Source organism: Lepus europaeus, chromosome 2 (genome assembly GCF_033115175.1).
Source record: "Lepus europaeus isolate LE1 chromosome 2, mLepTim1.pri, whole genome shotgun sequence".
Taxonomy (NCBI): Eukaryota; Metazoa; Chordata; class Mammalia; order Lagomorpha; family Leporidae; genus Lepus; species Lepus europaeus.
In genome coordinates, this window is record NC_084828.1 from 36085632 (window position 1) to 36104635 (window position 19004).

The following is a 19004-nucleotide window of genomic DNA, read 5'->3' on the forward strand; positions in this document are numbered from 1 at the left end:
AAGATGATAGGAGATCATCATCCACTAGCACACACACAATAACTTTTCTGTTCCACTTTGGTGAAAACTGTATGGCTTACCGCTCGCGTCTTGCATTTGACGGCGTGCCACCTTTAGGCCGGCATACTCTGCTGCCGCTGCGACCGCCTGGGCAAAATCAGCATCCGTGAAAAAGGAGCCGTCGGAAGAGCTAACGCTGGAGCGCCCGCTGGATATGTTGTCCTCCTCGGACGCCGAACCCCAGCCATTGATCATGGAGCCAGTGACAGAGCTCTCGAGGTCCCCAACACTTGAGGCAGGGGTCTGCTCAAGACCACGCAACAAAAGCCTTCTGGTTTGCATCTTGGCGACTTCCATGTCAGCTTCATCTTCTTCCTCTTCTGGTGCGTCGGTATCCATATCTGAGACAAGGGGTCCAGAAATGTAGCCATAGGTGTGTGGTGGGGATATCGGCCGTGGGGGAGGAGGAGGACTCACAGGCTGTCGTCTGCATGAAGACGAATAAACAATGTGGCTTAACTCATTGTTTATGACACAAAAGGACAAGAAATTCACAAGTCTATGCACTTGAACTTTGCTTCAGTTGAGCTAATCTGTATAGGAAAAAAACCTGGAAATCACCATAGGTCTATGTTTGATTTTTTTTTTTTTTTTTTTTTTTTTTTTAGGATAGTATCTTATAACCAGAGACTTTCCTGGGCTACCTTTTGATTCAAGTTTAATAGAAATATACTCACCTATGTATGTTTTAGCAGTTGGATTATATTCAATTAAAAAGAAGAAAGTAATGCTTATTTTGGGAACACACACCTATATATTGGTCACAGAGTTTCAAATATTGCCAATAGTTAAGTACTAAGAAAGATAATAAACATCAAGCCTGAAATAGTCAGCTCCATAAATTCCCTTCACTTTCCATCATTGCCATTTCTACTTTTCCAAGCAAATGGAACCATTCATCACCATAATAAAGATGAGAATTTCATGAGATTAAAAAAAGCCATATATCCAGCATATCACACAATATTCTTTAGTTTTATTCTATTAAAAAAGACTATGGCAGTCAAGATTTACTGATTTACTCAAGAGTTTCACAAAATTTTATTAGCTATCTTAAACTCTATTGCTTTAACTACTATTGTCATCTACCTGTTTAACAAAATGTTTAATGGTAGTTTCCTGATGTCTTACAACTAGTTAAGGATCAAAGTTGAGTACAAAATGAAGTAGCATCCAACAGTCCAAGTTCACAGAGTTTCCAATGACTACTTTCAATCATGTTTTCACAGTCTTGTTGAACAGCACCAGTTAAGATTCCCTCTATTGACACTTGACAATAAGATGACTGAGGAGGGAGACAGCATTTGCATTCAGAGTAAATCAAGGTTTGTGGAAAGAAGCTGTTCTTGAGAGGAGAATCATGAGAATACATCCTTCAGTATCCATGGTGGATCAGGTCCAGAACCCCCCCCCCCTGAAAAACTCCCCTTGATCCATTCTCTTATATAGTATGGCGGGGAAGTAGCACATAACATATGTGCTTCTGTATACTTTCAATCATTTATTAATTAATTATTTATAATTTAATAAGTATTTAAATTAATGAGTAGTTTCTTCAAATAATTAACAGAATGTAAATGCTACATAAAAGGTTGTTATACTTGTCTAAGGAATGACAAGAAAACTCTGTATATGTTCAAACATCATTTTTTTTCTCAAATACTTTCAATCCATAGTTGGTTGAATCACTAGATGTGGAACTCATGGATATAGAGTATGACTGTAATCCCTCAATTAGGAGAATGCCTGCCAAAAGGGAAGACAAAAAATGATGTTGATTGGAGTACCAGCTGGTGAGCACCATGGTTTGAATACAGTTTGCCCATCAGAAACTCTTGTTGAAATTTGGTTCCCAATGTAACTGCGCTGAGAGATGCAGGGACTTCCATTTCTCTTCTCACAGAAGCTGAACTTCCACCTCTTCCCTCAACAGAAGCTGAAAACTTCCCATAATACTCCAGAACTATGAGATAAAATTAATCTCTATTATTTACAAATCATTGAGTCTCAGGTTTTCTACTACAGCAACAGGAAGTGGACTAAGTCAGTGATCTGCTCAAAAGTCTCAATACTCTAAGCAAGGTTAAAAACATGATGGGGGGTGGGCACTGTGGTATTGTGGGTAAAGCCACTGCCTGCAGTGCTGGCATACCATATGGGCACCAGTAACAGTCCTGGCTGCTCCACTTCCAATCCAGCTCTCTGCTATGGCCTTGGAAAGCAGTGAAAGATGGCCCAAGTCCTTGTCCCTGCACCTGCATGGGAGACCAGGAGAAGCACCTGGCTTCAGATTAGCTCAGCTCTGGCCATTGCGGCCATTTGGGGGCTGAACCAGTGGATGGAAAACTTCTCTCTCTCTCTCTCTGGCTCTACATCTCTGTAACTCTGCCTTTCAAATAAATTAAAAAAAAAATCTTTAAAAAAAATGAGGAGATGACGTAAAGGAAGACAAAAATATGGAGGGGTCATGAAAATAACTCAGCAAAATGTTGCACCCTGGAGACATAAAGTGGATAGCCTACTAAGCTGAGCACTGATGGAGGTAGCTGAGATGAGGATCGAGCGTTATCTGTACTCTCCACAGATTGGGAAGCTAGGAAAGATAGGGCATGTATGGAAATGTCTTAGAGGCCACTGAAGATACTGCTGAATCATTCAAACACTACACAGGCCTGGAGATGCTGACCAGAACTGGGGCCCTCATCAGTGAGGGAAGTTGGTGCTAGTGCCCCTACCCTTACTCCATGGGACTCATAGAGAACTGAATAGTCATTAGAGGTAATTAAGGAGAAGAGTGGTTCTTTGGTTTGCCTGATTTTTTTTTTGCTACTTCTTTGGTTTAACATCTAGAAAAGGCAGGAGGCAGGAGGAGGTTAAGGGTGGAAGATGTCTCCTTCTCTCTGCCACCACCACCACCACCAACCACCACCAGCAGCAGACAGTACATTCTGCAAGAGATGACTGAGAATGCATAATTAACCTTGGAAATCAACAGGACTGGAAAGCAAGCAAACAAACCAAACCTTAGGACTTAACTAAGGTCAAAACCATATAGCTTCTTGTGAGATCCTTACTACAGAGAGGGAAATTACGTTCAACATGGCAGTTTTTATTGTCTCAGGAGATATCTAAAAAAACTGTTTTCTGTGTTTTATCCCAATGAATAAGTAAACCTGTTTCATTAATGCAAGTGGAAAACATCACAAATTATTAAAATACTACAATTAAACAACTAAATCATTTAATTCTCATGATATTTGGGTTGCCTTTTTTTTTTTCTTTTTTTTTTTTTTTTTTTTTTGAGAAAGAGACAGAGACAAACACAGAAGGATATCCCACCACTGGTTCACTCCTCGGATGCCTGCAACAGCTAGGGCTGAGCCAGAAGATTAGAAAAAAATCCAGTTCTCTTAATGCCTGACAGGGACTCAACTTCTTGAGTCATTACCTGTTGCCTCGCAGGTTGCACATTAGCACGACGCTGTAATTGGGAGTGAAGCTGAGACTTGAACCCAAACATTCCAATATGGGATAAGAGCAAGCCAACCAGTGACTTAACCACCGTACCAAACAGACATACTACAGGGCAGCTTTAATCAAAACAGCATGATAGTGGCCAAATAATAGAACATGTAGACCAGTGAAACAGAATAAAAACGCCAAAAATCAATCCATGCATCTGCAACCATCTTATCTTTGACAAAGGAAGTGAAATCAAACCTTGAGTTACTTTTTAAATTATTATTTTACACCCAAGGTTATTGAAATTCAGAATAATTAAGGACCTTCCTAAAATAGTATAGCTAGTTTGTGTCAAATGCAAAATTTAAATTTAATTTTATTTCCACAGCTATGACCTTCCTTCTAGGATTGGTATTACACATACACACATATTCAGAGACAAAAGTATATATTACTATATATATATGTATATATATATATGAATGTATGATAGGAGCGATATATGCTGCATTCATACTACATTATAGTGTGAGTACATACACACATGTAAGTATATATAATTATATGTGTATGTATATACATCTACGTACACAGAATTGTCTAACATACTGTATTATTTTTCATTTCTGGGTGGCTTTTAATGTGTTTGTGTGTGGCACTAGAAGAAATACAAAAAATGTGCCAATGCTGAAGTTATTTAGGGGATTAAAATGGATAATTGCTTCAATGTGGAGTGTGTTACACACATAGGAGAAAAGCCATTGTTTAATTTGGAATGCAATAAAATACCATACTTAAAAGTTAATTTACAGCATTTGTCACCATGCACGTCCAAAATACCACAAGAAACTCCTTTTTTAAAAGACATATGAAGACTTATTAGCTCAAAGGGGACTATTTTGACCATCAGTAAATGGATGTAGAATGGCAACTTCACTATGAAAGGATTCCAAGATTGTTGTGTTTGGATAATTCACATTCTGTAAAGTAAAAATATCTTCATGTTAAACAAGGGCTGGTTTTTAACTACTACCACCCTGTGCAAAAGCTGAGGAAACACAGAAAAATTTATTCAAACCATCTGTAAATAAGGCAAGCCCAGGGAATGTGTGATAAACATGTACAGTTTGAAATATGTAATATATTCTATTTGAAAACAAAAGCTATTTCAAGATGCTGCACTCAAGTGGGACTTACGGCAAATGAACCTCCACCCTCTAAAATTCTGCCCCTCAGGGGCTTCAACGACTTCTGAAATAACGTACAAGCATATGACTGCGGATCACAACACTCTAGGCTCCTGCAAAAACGATGCCTTCATAAACATGTTCAAGAGAAAAAGGGAATGCTACCATTAATTTATGAAAGAAGCTGTTGATACAATGCACCATACAGCATTTACAGGCAGAAGACAAAAGGGGATTATCCACCCATAACTTGGAGCTCTTTTTTTCTAACACTGATACAGAGTCAATTCATTATATAATGAACTATTATCCAGTTTGTAAACAGACAAGATATTAATTTACCTTTGCTATCTCATTTCTTTTCTTTCCAACTACATCCTATTTAATTTGACTGTTTTAATAGAATATCAGTAAATTCTCTATTCCATACAGGAAAATTTTTTTTTTTTTTTTTTTTTTTTTTTTACTTTATACCAACTGCAGCAAGCTCATGAGTACCAGAATTTTTTGAAACAATGTATGTTAAATTATATTATTTAATCTAATTATATTATTTTCATAGTTGCCTAAAAAAAGAGAAAAAGGGTCCTTTTACGTTTTCCACTATTTCCTTAGTTTTAGAAAAAAAAGCGAAATGCTCTAGAAGTTCATTAAAATGTTAAATGTAATGTATCCATAGTAATGCAAGTTCTTAATGCCTATCTAATTAATATTGTAGTGTTGTAATGGTTTTAGACCAGTTATTTTAAAGTTAATATGTATAACACTACCTTTTAAATGCCCTTAACCCATAAACATAAAGGTGATAAATGTATCTATTCTGTAAACATTTACTCTGTGCGTACTCAAGCTCTCTGGTAGATTTTGAGACCAAAGAGATCACAAGCAATAACTATTTAGGAAATGTGTTATACTCTAAGACATGCAAGGACTCAACCCTAAGAACCCTAAGGCACCCTTATTAACACCACCTAACTACATATCTTGCCACATCAGACTGTATTTTTCCAAATGTCCATAAGAGTAGCTTCTATTCTAAATGCTATCCTCAAGTAAGAACTTGCAATTTCCCCATCAAAGGAGGCAGTTTAGTGCTATACACTTGAACTTGAAGGGAGCCTGTAACTGCTTCAACCAGTAGAATGTGGTAGAAGTAAGACAGTGACCCAACTCCAAGTCAGACTCTTCAATGGACTGGGAGCTGCTTCTTCCTGACTTCTTGGAGGCCTGGTTCCAGGTAAGGAGCACCACTACTCTGCCACTACATGTCAGGAGAAATGTCAGCTGTTTGGTCAGGTCTAAAGAAGGGGACTCTGTGAGATGAGAGGCCAAGGGGCTCTGTGACATAAGACAGATGGCAGAAGAAAGTAACTTCAGAAAGCATCCCCTGGCCCCAAACATCCAGGGAAATTGTGGATCGGAGATTACTGCCCCACTTCATCCTTTCCGAATTCTTTACTCATGGGATTTTGAATTAAATAAAACGATTCTTTAGTAGCTTGTTACACAGCAGTACAAACTGGAACTCGGGCACTGTGTTAGGAATTTAGTTAAATAAAATATATATGGCCTTTGTCTGAAGGGGCTTGTAGCCCAGTGGAGAGGACTAACAACGAAGAAAGCACACTTTGATAATGCAGTGTGAAGTGCCATGACAGACAACATACAGGGCATTGTGGGAGCACATGAAAGTGGCTCTTATTCCAGGGTAAGGCCGTCAGGAAAAGATCCTGGAAGAATCAGCCCTTTAATCTTGCATCTAAAGGATACAGAGGTGTCAGCTCCAAAAAGAGAGGGGGTGATGGTATTACGGGAAGATGAGACAGCATATGCAAAGACGTTGAGGTGAGCAAGAAGTGTGCTCATTCCAGGAACTGGAAGAAACTGAGAGTGAAGACAACACAGACAGTGATGGGGGAGTGGCGATGGGTAAGCTTGGAGAGGCACACAGGGTCAGATCACAAAGGGCCTTGATTGCTACATTAAGGAGTCTCGCCTTTATTTTAAGGGAAATGGGAAGTCATTGAGAAATTTAAACAGTGGAAAGACTTGATCAGCATTGCATTTATGAAAATGCCTCAGCACAGTCTGCGGCAATGGATTAGACTGAAGAAAGGGCAAGGCTAAAGGCAACAGGAGCACTTAGCTGAATATTACTGTAATGCAGGCGAGAGAAAATGGCTGTCGGAACCTGGAAAGTGCATTTATGGCTGGAGTTACATGTGCCATTCAGAAGGATAGTGAAGCAGTAAAGATCTGCAGGAACAAGTACTTGGATATTTGAGTCTACAGCTCTGGAATGAGATCTGTAGAGAAATAGCAATCTATAATGAGTGCATCATTAGAGAAGTGGCAGGATGATACGAAACAGAACTCATCCACCAGTGGAGCAGGTATTCAAATGGGTTTAGGGATGCAAAAGAGGCTTTGTTCCAGAACCTAACTAAAGATCAAAGTCACAACATTGTATATAATGTCAAAAAGATGTTTATAACACATATAGTCAACACTGGGGGAATGGTAAAAAGGATCACAGTACACACTTAATATGTGTCTAAATAAAAAATTATCAATACAGAAAAATGTACAGGGTCAGTGAAAAGAGTGCTTTGTAAAATAACATTGGCATATCAAAAATCAAGCACTGTGAGGCTGGCGCCGTGGCTTAACAGGCTAATCCTCCGCCTTGCGGCGCCGGCACACCGGGTTCTAGTCCCGGTCGGGGCGCCAGATTCTATCCCGGTTGCCCCTCTTCCAGGCCAGCTCTCTGCTGTGGCCCGGGAAGGCAATGGAGGATGGCCCAAGTCCTAGGGCCCTGCACCCGCATGGGAGACCAAGAGAAACACCTGGCTCCTGGCTTCGGATCAGCGCAATGCGCCAGCCGCAGCGGCCATTGGAGGGTGAACCAATGGCAAAAAGGAAGACCTTTCTCTCTGTCTCTCTCTCACTATCCACTCTGCCTGTCAAAAAAAAAAAAAAAAATCAAGCACTGTGAATATACATATATATATACATATATATACATATATATACATATATATATAGATAAAGAACTGAAAGATATTTACTCTAAGATCTTAACTATGTCTGTTTTTTAATATATAGGTCATTGGCAAGTTTATATTTTCCACTTTGTTTATATGTATTTTCAAACTTTTTATATAAAACGTATAGAACATACATTCATTATAAAGACAGTAATAGGTTTTAAAATTCTTTATTTATTAATGGGCCAGAAAGAGAGACAGAGAAACACAGATACAGAAAGGCAAGCCTCCATTCATTGGTTCACTACCCAAATGCCCACAACGGCCAGGGTCAGCAGAGAACTCAGCCCACGTTCCCCATGTGAGTGGTCTGGACCCAAATATTTGAGCCATCAGCACTGCCTCCCAAGGTCTACATTAGCAGGAAGCTGGACTTAGGAGTTGGAGCTGGAGATGTGACCCATATGTTCTGATGTAGGATGTGGGCATCTTAATTGTTAGGCAAAAGTTCAACTCCGGAGAGGTTTTTTGTTTTGTTTTATTTATTTTTTTTATAATGTAATCCTTCCATTTATTTCCAAAATTATAAATACTTTTAACTGACAAGTGAAAATTGACATTTTAATTATTTATTTATTTATTTATCTCAGTGTAACCTTATTTTGTTTTTTAATGGGCATTCATCTACTTTTTATTAGTGCCAGTGTTATTTCCGGCAATAATCCTGGAAATAAAACTAATAATACCCTTACAGATTGAAAATCCATTTTGTGAAAGGCTGAACATTGACAAATTTGTTGCAAGTGCAAGTAGTTAATGTATTTCCCAATTACATATGTCTACCTAAAGTTCATATAAGTATTTATCACTCTAAAATAGTTGCAGGTAGGTCAACTTCAAATTTTACTGCACTATTAAATGCCACTCATTAATTACTTATTGAAGAAAGCTCTGTGGAGCTCAAAAACATAATGAGCTCTGTCCTCAAAGAGCTTGTCATTTAAATGGCAGGACAAGAAATACAAATAGCAAATTCTAATGCATCAAGAAAACTGACTAGCATGGCAACAGACATATGAAGTATAAATATGGTTGATTTTTGCCAACCAGAGGAAATCTTCACAGAGTGAACACCATTTGAGCGGGGCTTGGAAAGATGGGGAATTCTTGTCAGACAATCAAAAAGCAGCCTAAGACCTTGATATTAGTGTTTTTAAGCTAAATTCAAAGATTTCAAACAAACTCATTTAGGAAGAGTGAATGTGAAGGGCTTGGGGAGAAAAGATAAGAAGAGAGAAATGGATTGTGAAAACCTTTGAACACTGGGCTATACCATAAGTATTGACTCCAAATGGAGAAACAGTATCAGACTTCCTGTGTGCAATGAGAGATTGAGAGAGAACAGAAAGTGGGAGAGAGATGAAGGGTGGAGACCAGTTCAAAGATATGGAAGTATTTCAAGGGATAAGGACCAACAGCCTGCTGCAGCAGTTGTAGGAATGAAAACAAAGCAACTCAAGAGCTATTTTTGAGCGAGACTGGAAGGAATTTGGTGAGTAACTTCACCCATGGAATGACAGGAAGACAAGAGAGAAAATTAGACGATAGGATTGCAAAATGATAAAGCTATCTTTTATAGTTTGGCCTATTCCCTTGGCTATTTTTAGTACACTGGTCAAATAAATAATGGTTGATAATTCAGAACAAGACAGCCACAAAAGCTGGACAAGGTATAAAGGAGAAAAGTCAGGTATTTTATTTTTTTTATTTTTTAAAGCTTTTATTTAATGAATGCAAATTTCATAAGTATAAATTTTAGGAATATAGTGGTTCTTCCCCCCCAAACTCACTCTCCCACCCCCACTCCAGTCCCACCTCCTACTCCTCTCCCATCCCATTCTTCATTAAGATTCATTTTTAACTAACTTTTTACAGAAGGCCAACTCTGTACTAAGTAAAGATTTCAACAGTTTTGGTGCAAAGAATTTAGATGTGAACATGTCAAGATGTCTAAGAGAATATACCATTGAGAAGTCAGGAAAAAATTTTGGTATGGATAAATGAATTTGACAACCATCAGAAAATAAAAGTTAACAGGTGAACCAAGCAATGGCATGATACCATAAGAATGAGGATAGGAGGGAATAAATATTTTTGATTACTTACCCCCTTCAGGTACTTCATATAAATTATGTCATTTGATTCTCAAAATCATTCTAAAATTGCCACTGTTGCAGAAAGCTTAAGAACAGTAAAGACAGAAGCTTTAGATTTGAGCATTCGGAAGTTGCTTTCATCAGACTGACTGAAGCAAAATAGTATCAGCTAGATGTCGAGGGCTGAGGAGTGAAATGGAAGCAGGAAGGTGGAAGTAGTTAAAAACAATACGGAGCAGTACGAGAACAAATAACTAGAAGGGGAGTGAAAGAAATAGGTAAATCAAAGAGAAGCAGAGTTAACAGTGAAGAGAAGGAAGGAAAGATAGAATGAAGAGGAAGAAGCTAAAATGTCAGGATAAAAGGCAAAATGATTTTTGCTTTCAAGGAAGGTGGAAAGGATTTATAAGGAAGACAAAATAATAGGCAAATCAGTAAGACGATATTGGGTACCACTGATAACACAGTGAAGAGTGGTGAACTGTGCCGTGGCGCAGTAGGTTTAACCTCTGCCTGCAGCTCTGGCATCCTATATGGGTGCCGGTTCTAGTCCTGACTGCTCCTCTTCCAATCCAGCTCTCTGCTGTGGCCTGGAATAGCAGTAGAAGACGGCCCAAGGCCTTGGGCCCCTGTACCCACATGGGAGTCCTGGAAGAAGCTCCTGGCTCCTGGCTTTGGATTGGTGCAGCTCCGGCCATTGTGGCCATTTGAGGAGTGTACCAACGGATGGAAGACCTCTCTCTCTGTCTCTCTCCCTCTCACTGTCTGTAACTCTACTTTTCAAATAAAATCTTGAAAAAAAGAGAGTGGTGAACAAATACATAATTTGAGCAGATGAAAGAATGCTGTTATTTCAGAAGTAAAAAAAAAAAAAAGAGTAGTAGGATAGTCTGCATAGGAAAAAGAAACATTTTATTCTCTCTCAATCTTCACCAAGTCCCATGGATATTACATTTAAGTCATTGACAATCTAACTTTCTCCTTGTCAAACAGAAGACTTAAGTACCTCTTAAATGTAAAGAGTAAATTTAGGAGCCAGCATTGTGGCACAACAGGTTAGACCACTGCCCGTGATGCTGGCATCCTATATGTGCACCGTCTTGAGTCCCAGCTGCTCCACTTCTTAACCAACTCCCTTCTCACGTGCCTGGGAAAGCAGCAGAACACAGCCCAGTGGCTTGGGCCCCTGTAACCATGTAGGAGACTTGGATGAAGCTCCTGCTTCCTGGCTTCTGCCTTGCCCAACCCTGGCCACTATGGCCATTTGGGGAGTGAATCAATGGAAGCAAGATCTCTCTCTTCCTCTCCCTGTCTCTCTGTCTCTCCCTGGCCCCCACTTCATCTCTCCCTCCCTCTACAGCTCTGTTTTTAAAATAAATAAATAAACAAATAAATCCTTTACTTAAGAAATATATGATTTAATTTTGGTAATAACTTCTTGATGATAGCATAGTTAACAAACATAAATTGTGCTTTAATCTACAGAGTAAAATTCAAGAAGCAGAAGCCAACATGTGTTATTCATTCAATAATACTGAAGGAAAATCTTCTAAAGCAAGTAACACACTAAGTTTCAAAGGGTATTATGAATACAGAAAGTAATATGTTTTACGTGTCTAGGGCAAGAACATAGTACAAACAAAATCAGCAACAGTGGAGAAGAGCTAAGAGTATGCAGTAATGGCTTTTATGTGGTTGAAATGACAAGTGAAGTCATATATAACATAAATGCATGGGTGAGGCTCATTCAGTACATGGATTTTAAAAAGTCAAATGTGCACACACACATACACACACATCACAATCACACATCCACAAACTGTCTAGAGACCTGGATAAGAGGATTCTAACCTGATACAGAAACTGAAATAAAGATATCTGTGGTCAACATAAAATAAGTATACCAAAATCATTCTTTTGCAACATTACTCACAGCTGTGAAAGAACAAACTATTACATGGAAGTAATTTAAAAGGGTGGAGAAAAAAATATTTTTCCACAGAACAAAGAAGTGCCTTACCTATGCATAAAGAAAAATAAAATATAAAATCACCCAGCATAATACCACATTACAGGATCAGTAAAACATATGCAAGATCTTCATGTGTTTATGAATGCAATTATCTTGAGTGGGTGAGAATTGATACGTAATTTTACAGCTGTAATTTCATGTAGGTCAATTAATCTACTGTAATGATCAACAACATCACTTGATATGTTCATAATTTGGACTTACTGTTGGATGACACTCTAAGAAAAGGCTCATGTGACATGAAAATTATTTCAATGTTCACATTCAATAAACATGACTACGGAGTGGAAATGATTGCATTGATCAGCAAAGGAGACTAAGGAGACTAGCGACAATGACAATGTACCTCCTGTCAGGCTGGTGCTGCATGTGGCCAATCTCTTCTGGGCAGTCCTGTAGCATGGGCTGGAGTTCCTCCTGCGGGGAAGGGGTCAGAGTGGCAGTGGACTGATGGCTATAGGACACAGCTGCTGGAGAGGAAGCTGCTCCCCGTACAGGGGGAGTGGGGCCTCTTTCATCTTCCTCTTCTTCCAATTCATCTTGTTGCAAATACATCCTTGCTGGGGGTACAGGGCATGGCATCTCTTGGTCATAGCTAAAACAAATTATAAGGACACGTAGACTTTACTTCAGATTATTCAAACAAGCCACTTGTATAGAAAGTAGTCTGTCTTCTTTTAGTTGATTTTCAAATCTGAATATGCTGGGTCATTTTAAAAAGATGTTGTTAGAGTTCAATGACACAAAGCTTGATGAATTACTACATATGCACTTTGTTGCCTCAAGAGACTATAAATTACAGTAGTTTACTACAGGGTCTGAGAAGTCATGCAATAAAGAAATCCACTTCACATATTTAACTGAGGATATCTCAAATGTGTTTGGTATATTCTGTCCCTCCAACTCAACATGGTCTCTGAAACTGGATTCAAAGAAGGGATTGGCAGGGGACTCAAAGATGGAGTTCTGGACGCAGAGAAGAATTGCTTTTGAAAATCCTTTCAGGGAGAGATATACTGCAAATCAACTGATGTAGTCTAATACATTCCTTTGAACTATAATTGATCACTATTTCTTCCATTAAGCACAAAAATGAAGTAGTTGGTTTGCATTTTGGATTAGTGAGTGAAAAACTCAATATCCTTAAATGATGAAATGCCCCTTAGTGCCTCTGCTAGATCTGTGTAGGGACCAAGATGGATCTGGGAACCAGTGACAAGCATCTTGCGAAGGGAATATGTTTATTGATAAGAATAGCAGGTAGGTCCTGCATCATCTCTTTTATGACATTTTGCCTCCAGTCACTCCTTCCTTCTTTATCCTCTCTCAGTGCTTCCCAAATTCCTTTGATACACACCACTCTTGGGCCACTCATTTGCCCAAAAGTAATAAATACTTCTTGAATTGCTTAGAGAATAAAATATGAATTATTAAGGCAAGAGTTTCACACATCTGCATAAGCTGGCTTGCATTTGTCCTACCAGCTTCTTTCACCCTCTACCATGTGTGTCCTGTTAGCTCTGAAGGACTCCACGACTCTGCGTGGTCCCAATGGCCACAAAAATCACCTTCTCTTAATTGAGAACTTTCTTATTTGTCAAAGTCGAGAACAAATGTCATAAATTCAAAAATTCGCCATTCATTCTAGTCAGGATTAGTCTTCTCTTTGGGGCAAAGTTGCTGTTAGTTCTTTCTTTTTTTCTTTACATTTTTGATCAGGCTTCATCTTAGTCCTTTTCATAAATGAAAATAGCAATAAACACTGTGTTAAAAGTGCCTAAGGGTACTTGCATCATGGCATAGTGGGTAAAGCTGCTGCCTGCAATGCTGGCATTCCAAATGGGCACCCGTTTGTGTCCTGGCTGCACCACTTCCAATCCAACTCCCTGCTAATGGCCTGGGAAAAGCAGTGGAAGATGGCCCAAATGCTTGTGCCCTGCCACACATGTGTGAGACCGAGTTGAAGTTCCTGGCACTTGGATTCCGCTGGGCCCACCCCGGCCATTGCGGCCATCTGGGAGGTGAACCACCAGATGGAAGATCTCTCTCTCTCTCTCTCTCTCTCTCTCTCCGTGTGTGTGTGCGTGTGCTTGTGTGTGTGTGTCTCCCCCTCTCCCTGTTATCCTTTCAAATAAATAAATAAATAAGTCTTAAAAAACTGCCTATGAAATGAATTTCTAAAACATAGCCGATTTAGGATGCCCATATCACCCATTCTCAGCTCCAGCTGCTGATTTTATCATCCTGCTAAAATGGGCCCAGGCAGGCAGCAGGTGATGGCTCAAGTAACGGGGTTCCTGCCACTGACATGTGTTCCTGGCTCCTGCTTCATTCAGTTCCCCAACCACGGCAGGCAATTGGAGAACTGGGACTTAAACCAGTGGATAACAGCACGCGCATGATCGCTCTTTCCCTCTCTCAAAAAATCAAACAAATAAATTAAAAAACAGCCAATACTCATCACTTGTAGATTCCATATTCGAGAAGACATTAAATTGGCAAAATTTATTATAAATAACCCCTAAAACAACACATGTGGCACTTTCATGGTTGTTCCCAGATATCCAAAAAGAGGCCAAAAATTTGAGTCACCTGAAGTACATGTTCCCAGCTAAGGTTAAACAAGATGACACCCTGCTTTCTTATGTCAGCTTGCACAATGTAAGCACTGTGCATTTCATGGCTTATTTTGCTTTATATGGGTGATTTCTCAGTTTAAAATGGCCCCCAAAGGAAGTGCTGAATTGATGTGTAGTGTTGCTAAGTAGAAGAAGGCCATGATGTGCCTTTTAGAGAAAATGCCTCTCTATATAAACTTTGCTTAGAAATAACTTACAGTGCAGTTGGCTACAAGTTCCATGTTATTGAGTCAATCAAGTATACTAGAAAAGGGGCTGTGGCATAGTAGATAAAGCCACCACCTGCAGTGCCGGCATCCCATATGGGTGTCAGTTCGAGTCCCGGCTGCTCCACTTCTGATCTAGCTCTCTCAGATGGCCTGGGAAAGCAGCAGAAGATGGCCCAAGTCCTTGAGTCCCTGCACCCATGTGGGAGACCCAGAGGAAGCTCCTGGATCCTTGCTTCAGATTGGCACAGCTCTGGTCATTGTGGCCATCTTGGGAGTGAACCAGCAGATGGAAGATCTCTCTGTCTCTCTCTCTCTCTTTGCTTCTGCCTCTCTGTAACTCTGTTCAAATAACTAAATAAATCTTAAAAAAAATAAAAGTATACTAGGGAAGGTATCTGTAAACACACACAAAACAAGGTTATGTATTCATGAGTTAAGAAAAATGTTAAGATCAGACACTCAAAGGAACATGATCCTGTATTTCCCCTGGAAGCAACAGTTCACTAGCAGCTGTGTTGATGAGAACCACTGTGGATCATGATGATCACCTGTAAGTATTTTTCTTAAGATTTTACTTAAAAAGACATTTTATAAAAAGATTATTAGAAAACAGAAGCAGAAAAATTTTGTCTGTGGGTAGGAACTTTAAAACACTTTTCTCCCTAAATTTTTTTTAAAATATGTATTGATTTATTTGAATGTCAGAGTTACAGTGAGAGAGGACAGAAGATACAGAGAGAGGGGAGAGAGAGAAGAGAGAGAGAGAGAGAGAGAGAGAGAGAGAGAGAGAGAGAGAGAGAGAGAACTTCCAACTGTTGGTTCACTCCCCAAGTTGTTGCAATAGCCAGGGCTGAGCCAGGCTGAAGCCAGCAGCCAGGTCTCACACGTGGGTGGCAGGGGCCCAAGCACTTCACAAAACATTGTTTCTGTACAGAGAGTTAATGAAAAATATCTTTCTTTCTAAAATACCAGGGCAAAAGACTAGATTTCTCAGGTAGACTTAACTTCTCTTTGTTAATTCTGTCGAGTGAATTCTCCTTTGGTCACACTAGTGATAGCTCTTCTATTTCACTTAGCATTATCAAGACTATTTCTACAGACTATGGGATAAGAAAGAAGCACACAAACTTCCCAACTGCTGTCATGTGGATTCTCTGTGAAATGCTTGTGAAGAAGCAATCAGTAAATTCCTACAGTTTTAGCATAATGTGATAATATCTAAGAACCAATCATTTTCAGGATGCTATAGCTGTGGTATAAATCCACACAATTATTCCTTGAAAATCAGACATATGTCACAGAACTTCTAATTTTTGAAAATCCCAATGTCATATACACAGCCATCCCCTCCACATACATAGGTTCAGATCTGCATATTTAACCAACAATGGAGCAAAAATATTTGAAAAGAAATTGGTTCTGTATTGAACATATATGATAGTTTTTTCTTGTCATTATTGTATTGTGTCATTGTTGTATATTCTCTATTTATATAACATTTACATTCTATTAGGTATTATTAGTTATCTACAGATGACTTAAAATATGTAGAAGAATGTGTGCAAGTTACATGCAAATCTATGCCATTTTATATAAGAAACCTGACATCCATAAATTTTGGTCCTGGAATCTATTCTGTGTGAACACTGAGGCATGACTATACATGATTATATGTACATATACATTATATATACCTGAGCTCATATATTCATGCAAATGCATGATTACACACACACAAGGGGGTCTTAAAAATTTATGAGAAATGTATATTAAGAAAAAACTATAGATCTCAAAATTTTCTCACACCAAAACAAATTCAGAAGTCAGTCTCCTCTTGGCAAATACTCCTTGACTTATGCTGGGGCTATATCCTAATAAACCTATTGGAAGCTGAAAATATTACGTCTGTAAAATGCAGATAAAACCCTGAACCTATAGAACATCCCAGCTTAGCAACACAGTATACTTAGAGTATTGTGTGTTTAGATTCATGCTCACAAAACTGATTGGCAGTTGTGGGCTACCACCACAGTCCACCATCATGAGAGTATTGAACCTTGTATCACTAGCCCAAGGAAAGATCAGATGTCAAAATCTGAAGTACAGTCTCTTTTCTTAATATTTATTTTACCTATTTGAAATCCAGACGAGAGAGAGAGAGAGAGAGAGAGAGAGAGAGAGAGAGCACTCCCATGCCCCAGTTCACTCCCCAAATGGCTGCAATGAACAGGCTGAAGCCAGGAGCCTGCAACTCCATCTGGATTTCCCATATGGGTGGCAGGTGTCCAAAGACCTGGGCCATTCTCCACTGCCCTCCCAGCCACATTAGCCAGAAAATGGATGGAAAGTGGAGCAGCCAGGACTCAAACCAGCACTTACATGGAAAACTGGCATTGTAGGCAGTGGCTTTACCTGCTGTGCCACAATCCCAGCCCCATGAAGTGCAGTTTTAGCTGAATGTATGTTGCTGTCGGAACATCAGAAAATAAAAAGAAAATTGTTAAGTCAAACCACTTTACGTGAGGGTCTGTTTGTACTTAATATGAATGTAAGCAGGCATGTTATACCACTTCCATCTGGGCTGAGGCTCCTCTTACCTTTCATCTACAGAGACACTGTACTCTTCACTATTGCTGTGTGGAGGAGGGTGCGCTGGAGGAGGAGGAAGCAGGTCCGCCCAGTTCATGCCACCCTGTTTTGGTACTTTGGGTGTCCGTGCCCCTTTCTTGTGCCCTTGACTCCCTAGAAAAGACAGAAAATATCCACCTCTTATTTCTGGCCTTTAAAACTTTCTATTGTTCACAAGTGAATAGTTTTCTATAAGTAGAACCTTATAATTCATATTTGTGTATAGAAACATTCTTCGTTAATTTTAAACAGAACTCTACACAATAGAAGAAGCAAAAGTGCTGCCAAATTTAACAGCAAAACACATAGCAAAAAAACCAATAAAACCATAAATGAATTTTAGAAGTCATATCATTAATAGTGATCTTCCTACTGCAATTAATTGCATTATGGATTATCATCTAAAACAAATGAGCTGTAGACATATTTTCTGGAGTGCCTTTCTATTATTTAATTGCTGGAACCTAAAGTACAATATGATATAGATACGATCTATTAGAGTTCCACTGTTGCATTAAATCACTGGATATATATAATTTGTACTTGTCCATTGAAATGTCTTAGGCACATACTCTCACAAAGGCAAATGCATGAAAATAACTGCTGGAAGAATTAATAAAACAAATGACAAAAGAAGCGGGGAAACAATTTGTAAAAACAGACAGAAGGGTTTTCAGCCACTGTTTCTAAAATTATGACTGATAGTAAAGTGATGTTGCTCAAACATTGTTAGTAATCTGAAACAGTCCAATTATTCAAGTGTTCCAGGGCTCTGATCTGAGAGATATGGCCTCTTCTTTAAAAACAGGTTGTGGTGCATTTTAGAGCATTCATTTTTGAAACCTTTGGGCCAAAGATATTTCAAAATAAAACAGTTCCTCCCTGATACATTTGAGATTCAGATGGATGTAACAAAGAGTCAATAATTATCTTTCCCAAGGTACATGGTGCATGAAACAGGTCTCAGCATTTTTTCTAACTCACTCGGGAATTTTCAGTCAAATGGGAGTGTGTGTTAAACCAGATGTTCTTGCTCTGCTATGTTATTGCACCCAGTGTGGGTTGAGGGACAGGCTGTTATGAATAAACGAGGCCTGTCAGCCCTCTGCTTGCATGTCTCTATGCTCCCTCCTGCCACTCAGCTGCCCTGCTAACATTAACCAGCATCTTTCTCTTGATTTCCCAGTGCACATCCATTGGAACAAGGCTACATTCCTGAGAGGTCCAACATCACAGATCTCTCCTACATGTCATTTACTTGGTTTGCTCTCTGCCCTAATTACCGCCATAATTCACACCCCTATACCACTTTACCAGCTATTCACAGAACACCCACCAAATGATAAACAGCAGCAAAACATCAAGATGTAGGTATCTAACCTGGAGGATGGAGAAGGTCAATTGAATATTTGCAACCTAAAGTCATAATTTTTCCCATTACAAAATGATTTTCTCTGTAAGTTGCTAATGATTCAAAGATGAAATGGCATACAATAATCAATGATTAAAATATTTTAATATGGCTTACTCAAAAGCAGAACATCAAAATTTTCCTCTTATAGTTTACTCATGTTTAAAAAAGAAAAAGTCATTCAAGATTTTCATAAAAAATAAAGGAAATGCAATAACTTTAAAAAGGAAAAA

At 39.0% G+C, this 19004-nt stretch overlaps 1 protein-coding gene across 1 annotated transcript in view; it reads right to left on the reverse strand.

The window, feature by feature from the left end:
* ROBO1 (roundabout guidance receptor 1) overlaps window positions 1-19004 on the reverse strand; it is a 453969-nt gene that overhangs the window by 24950 nt on the left and 410015 nt on the right. Inside the window, exons 23-25 of the mRNA XM_062206682.1 lie at window positions 17330-17474; window positions 12231-12479; window positions 81-487 (exon numbers count right to left, since the gene is read on the reverse strand). Coding sequence (XP_062062666.1) covers window positions 81-487; window positions 12231-12479; window positions 17330-17474 — 801 coding nt within the window. The remainder of the gene's footprint in view (window positions 1-80; window positions 488-12230; window positions 12480-17329; window positions 17475-19004) is intronic.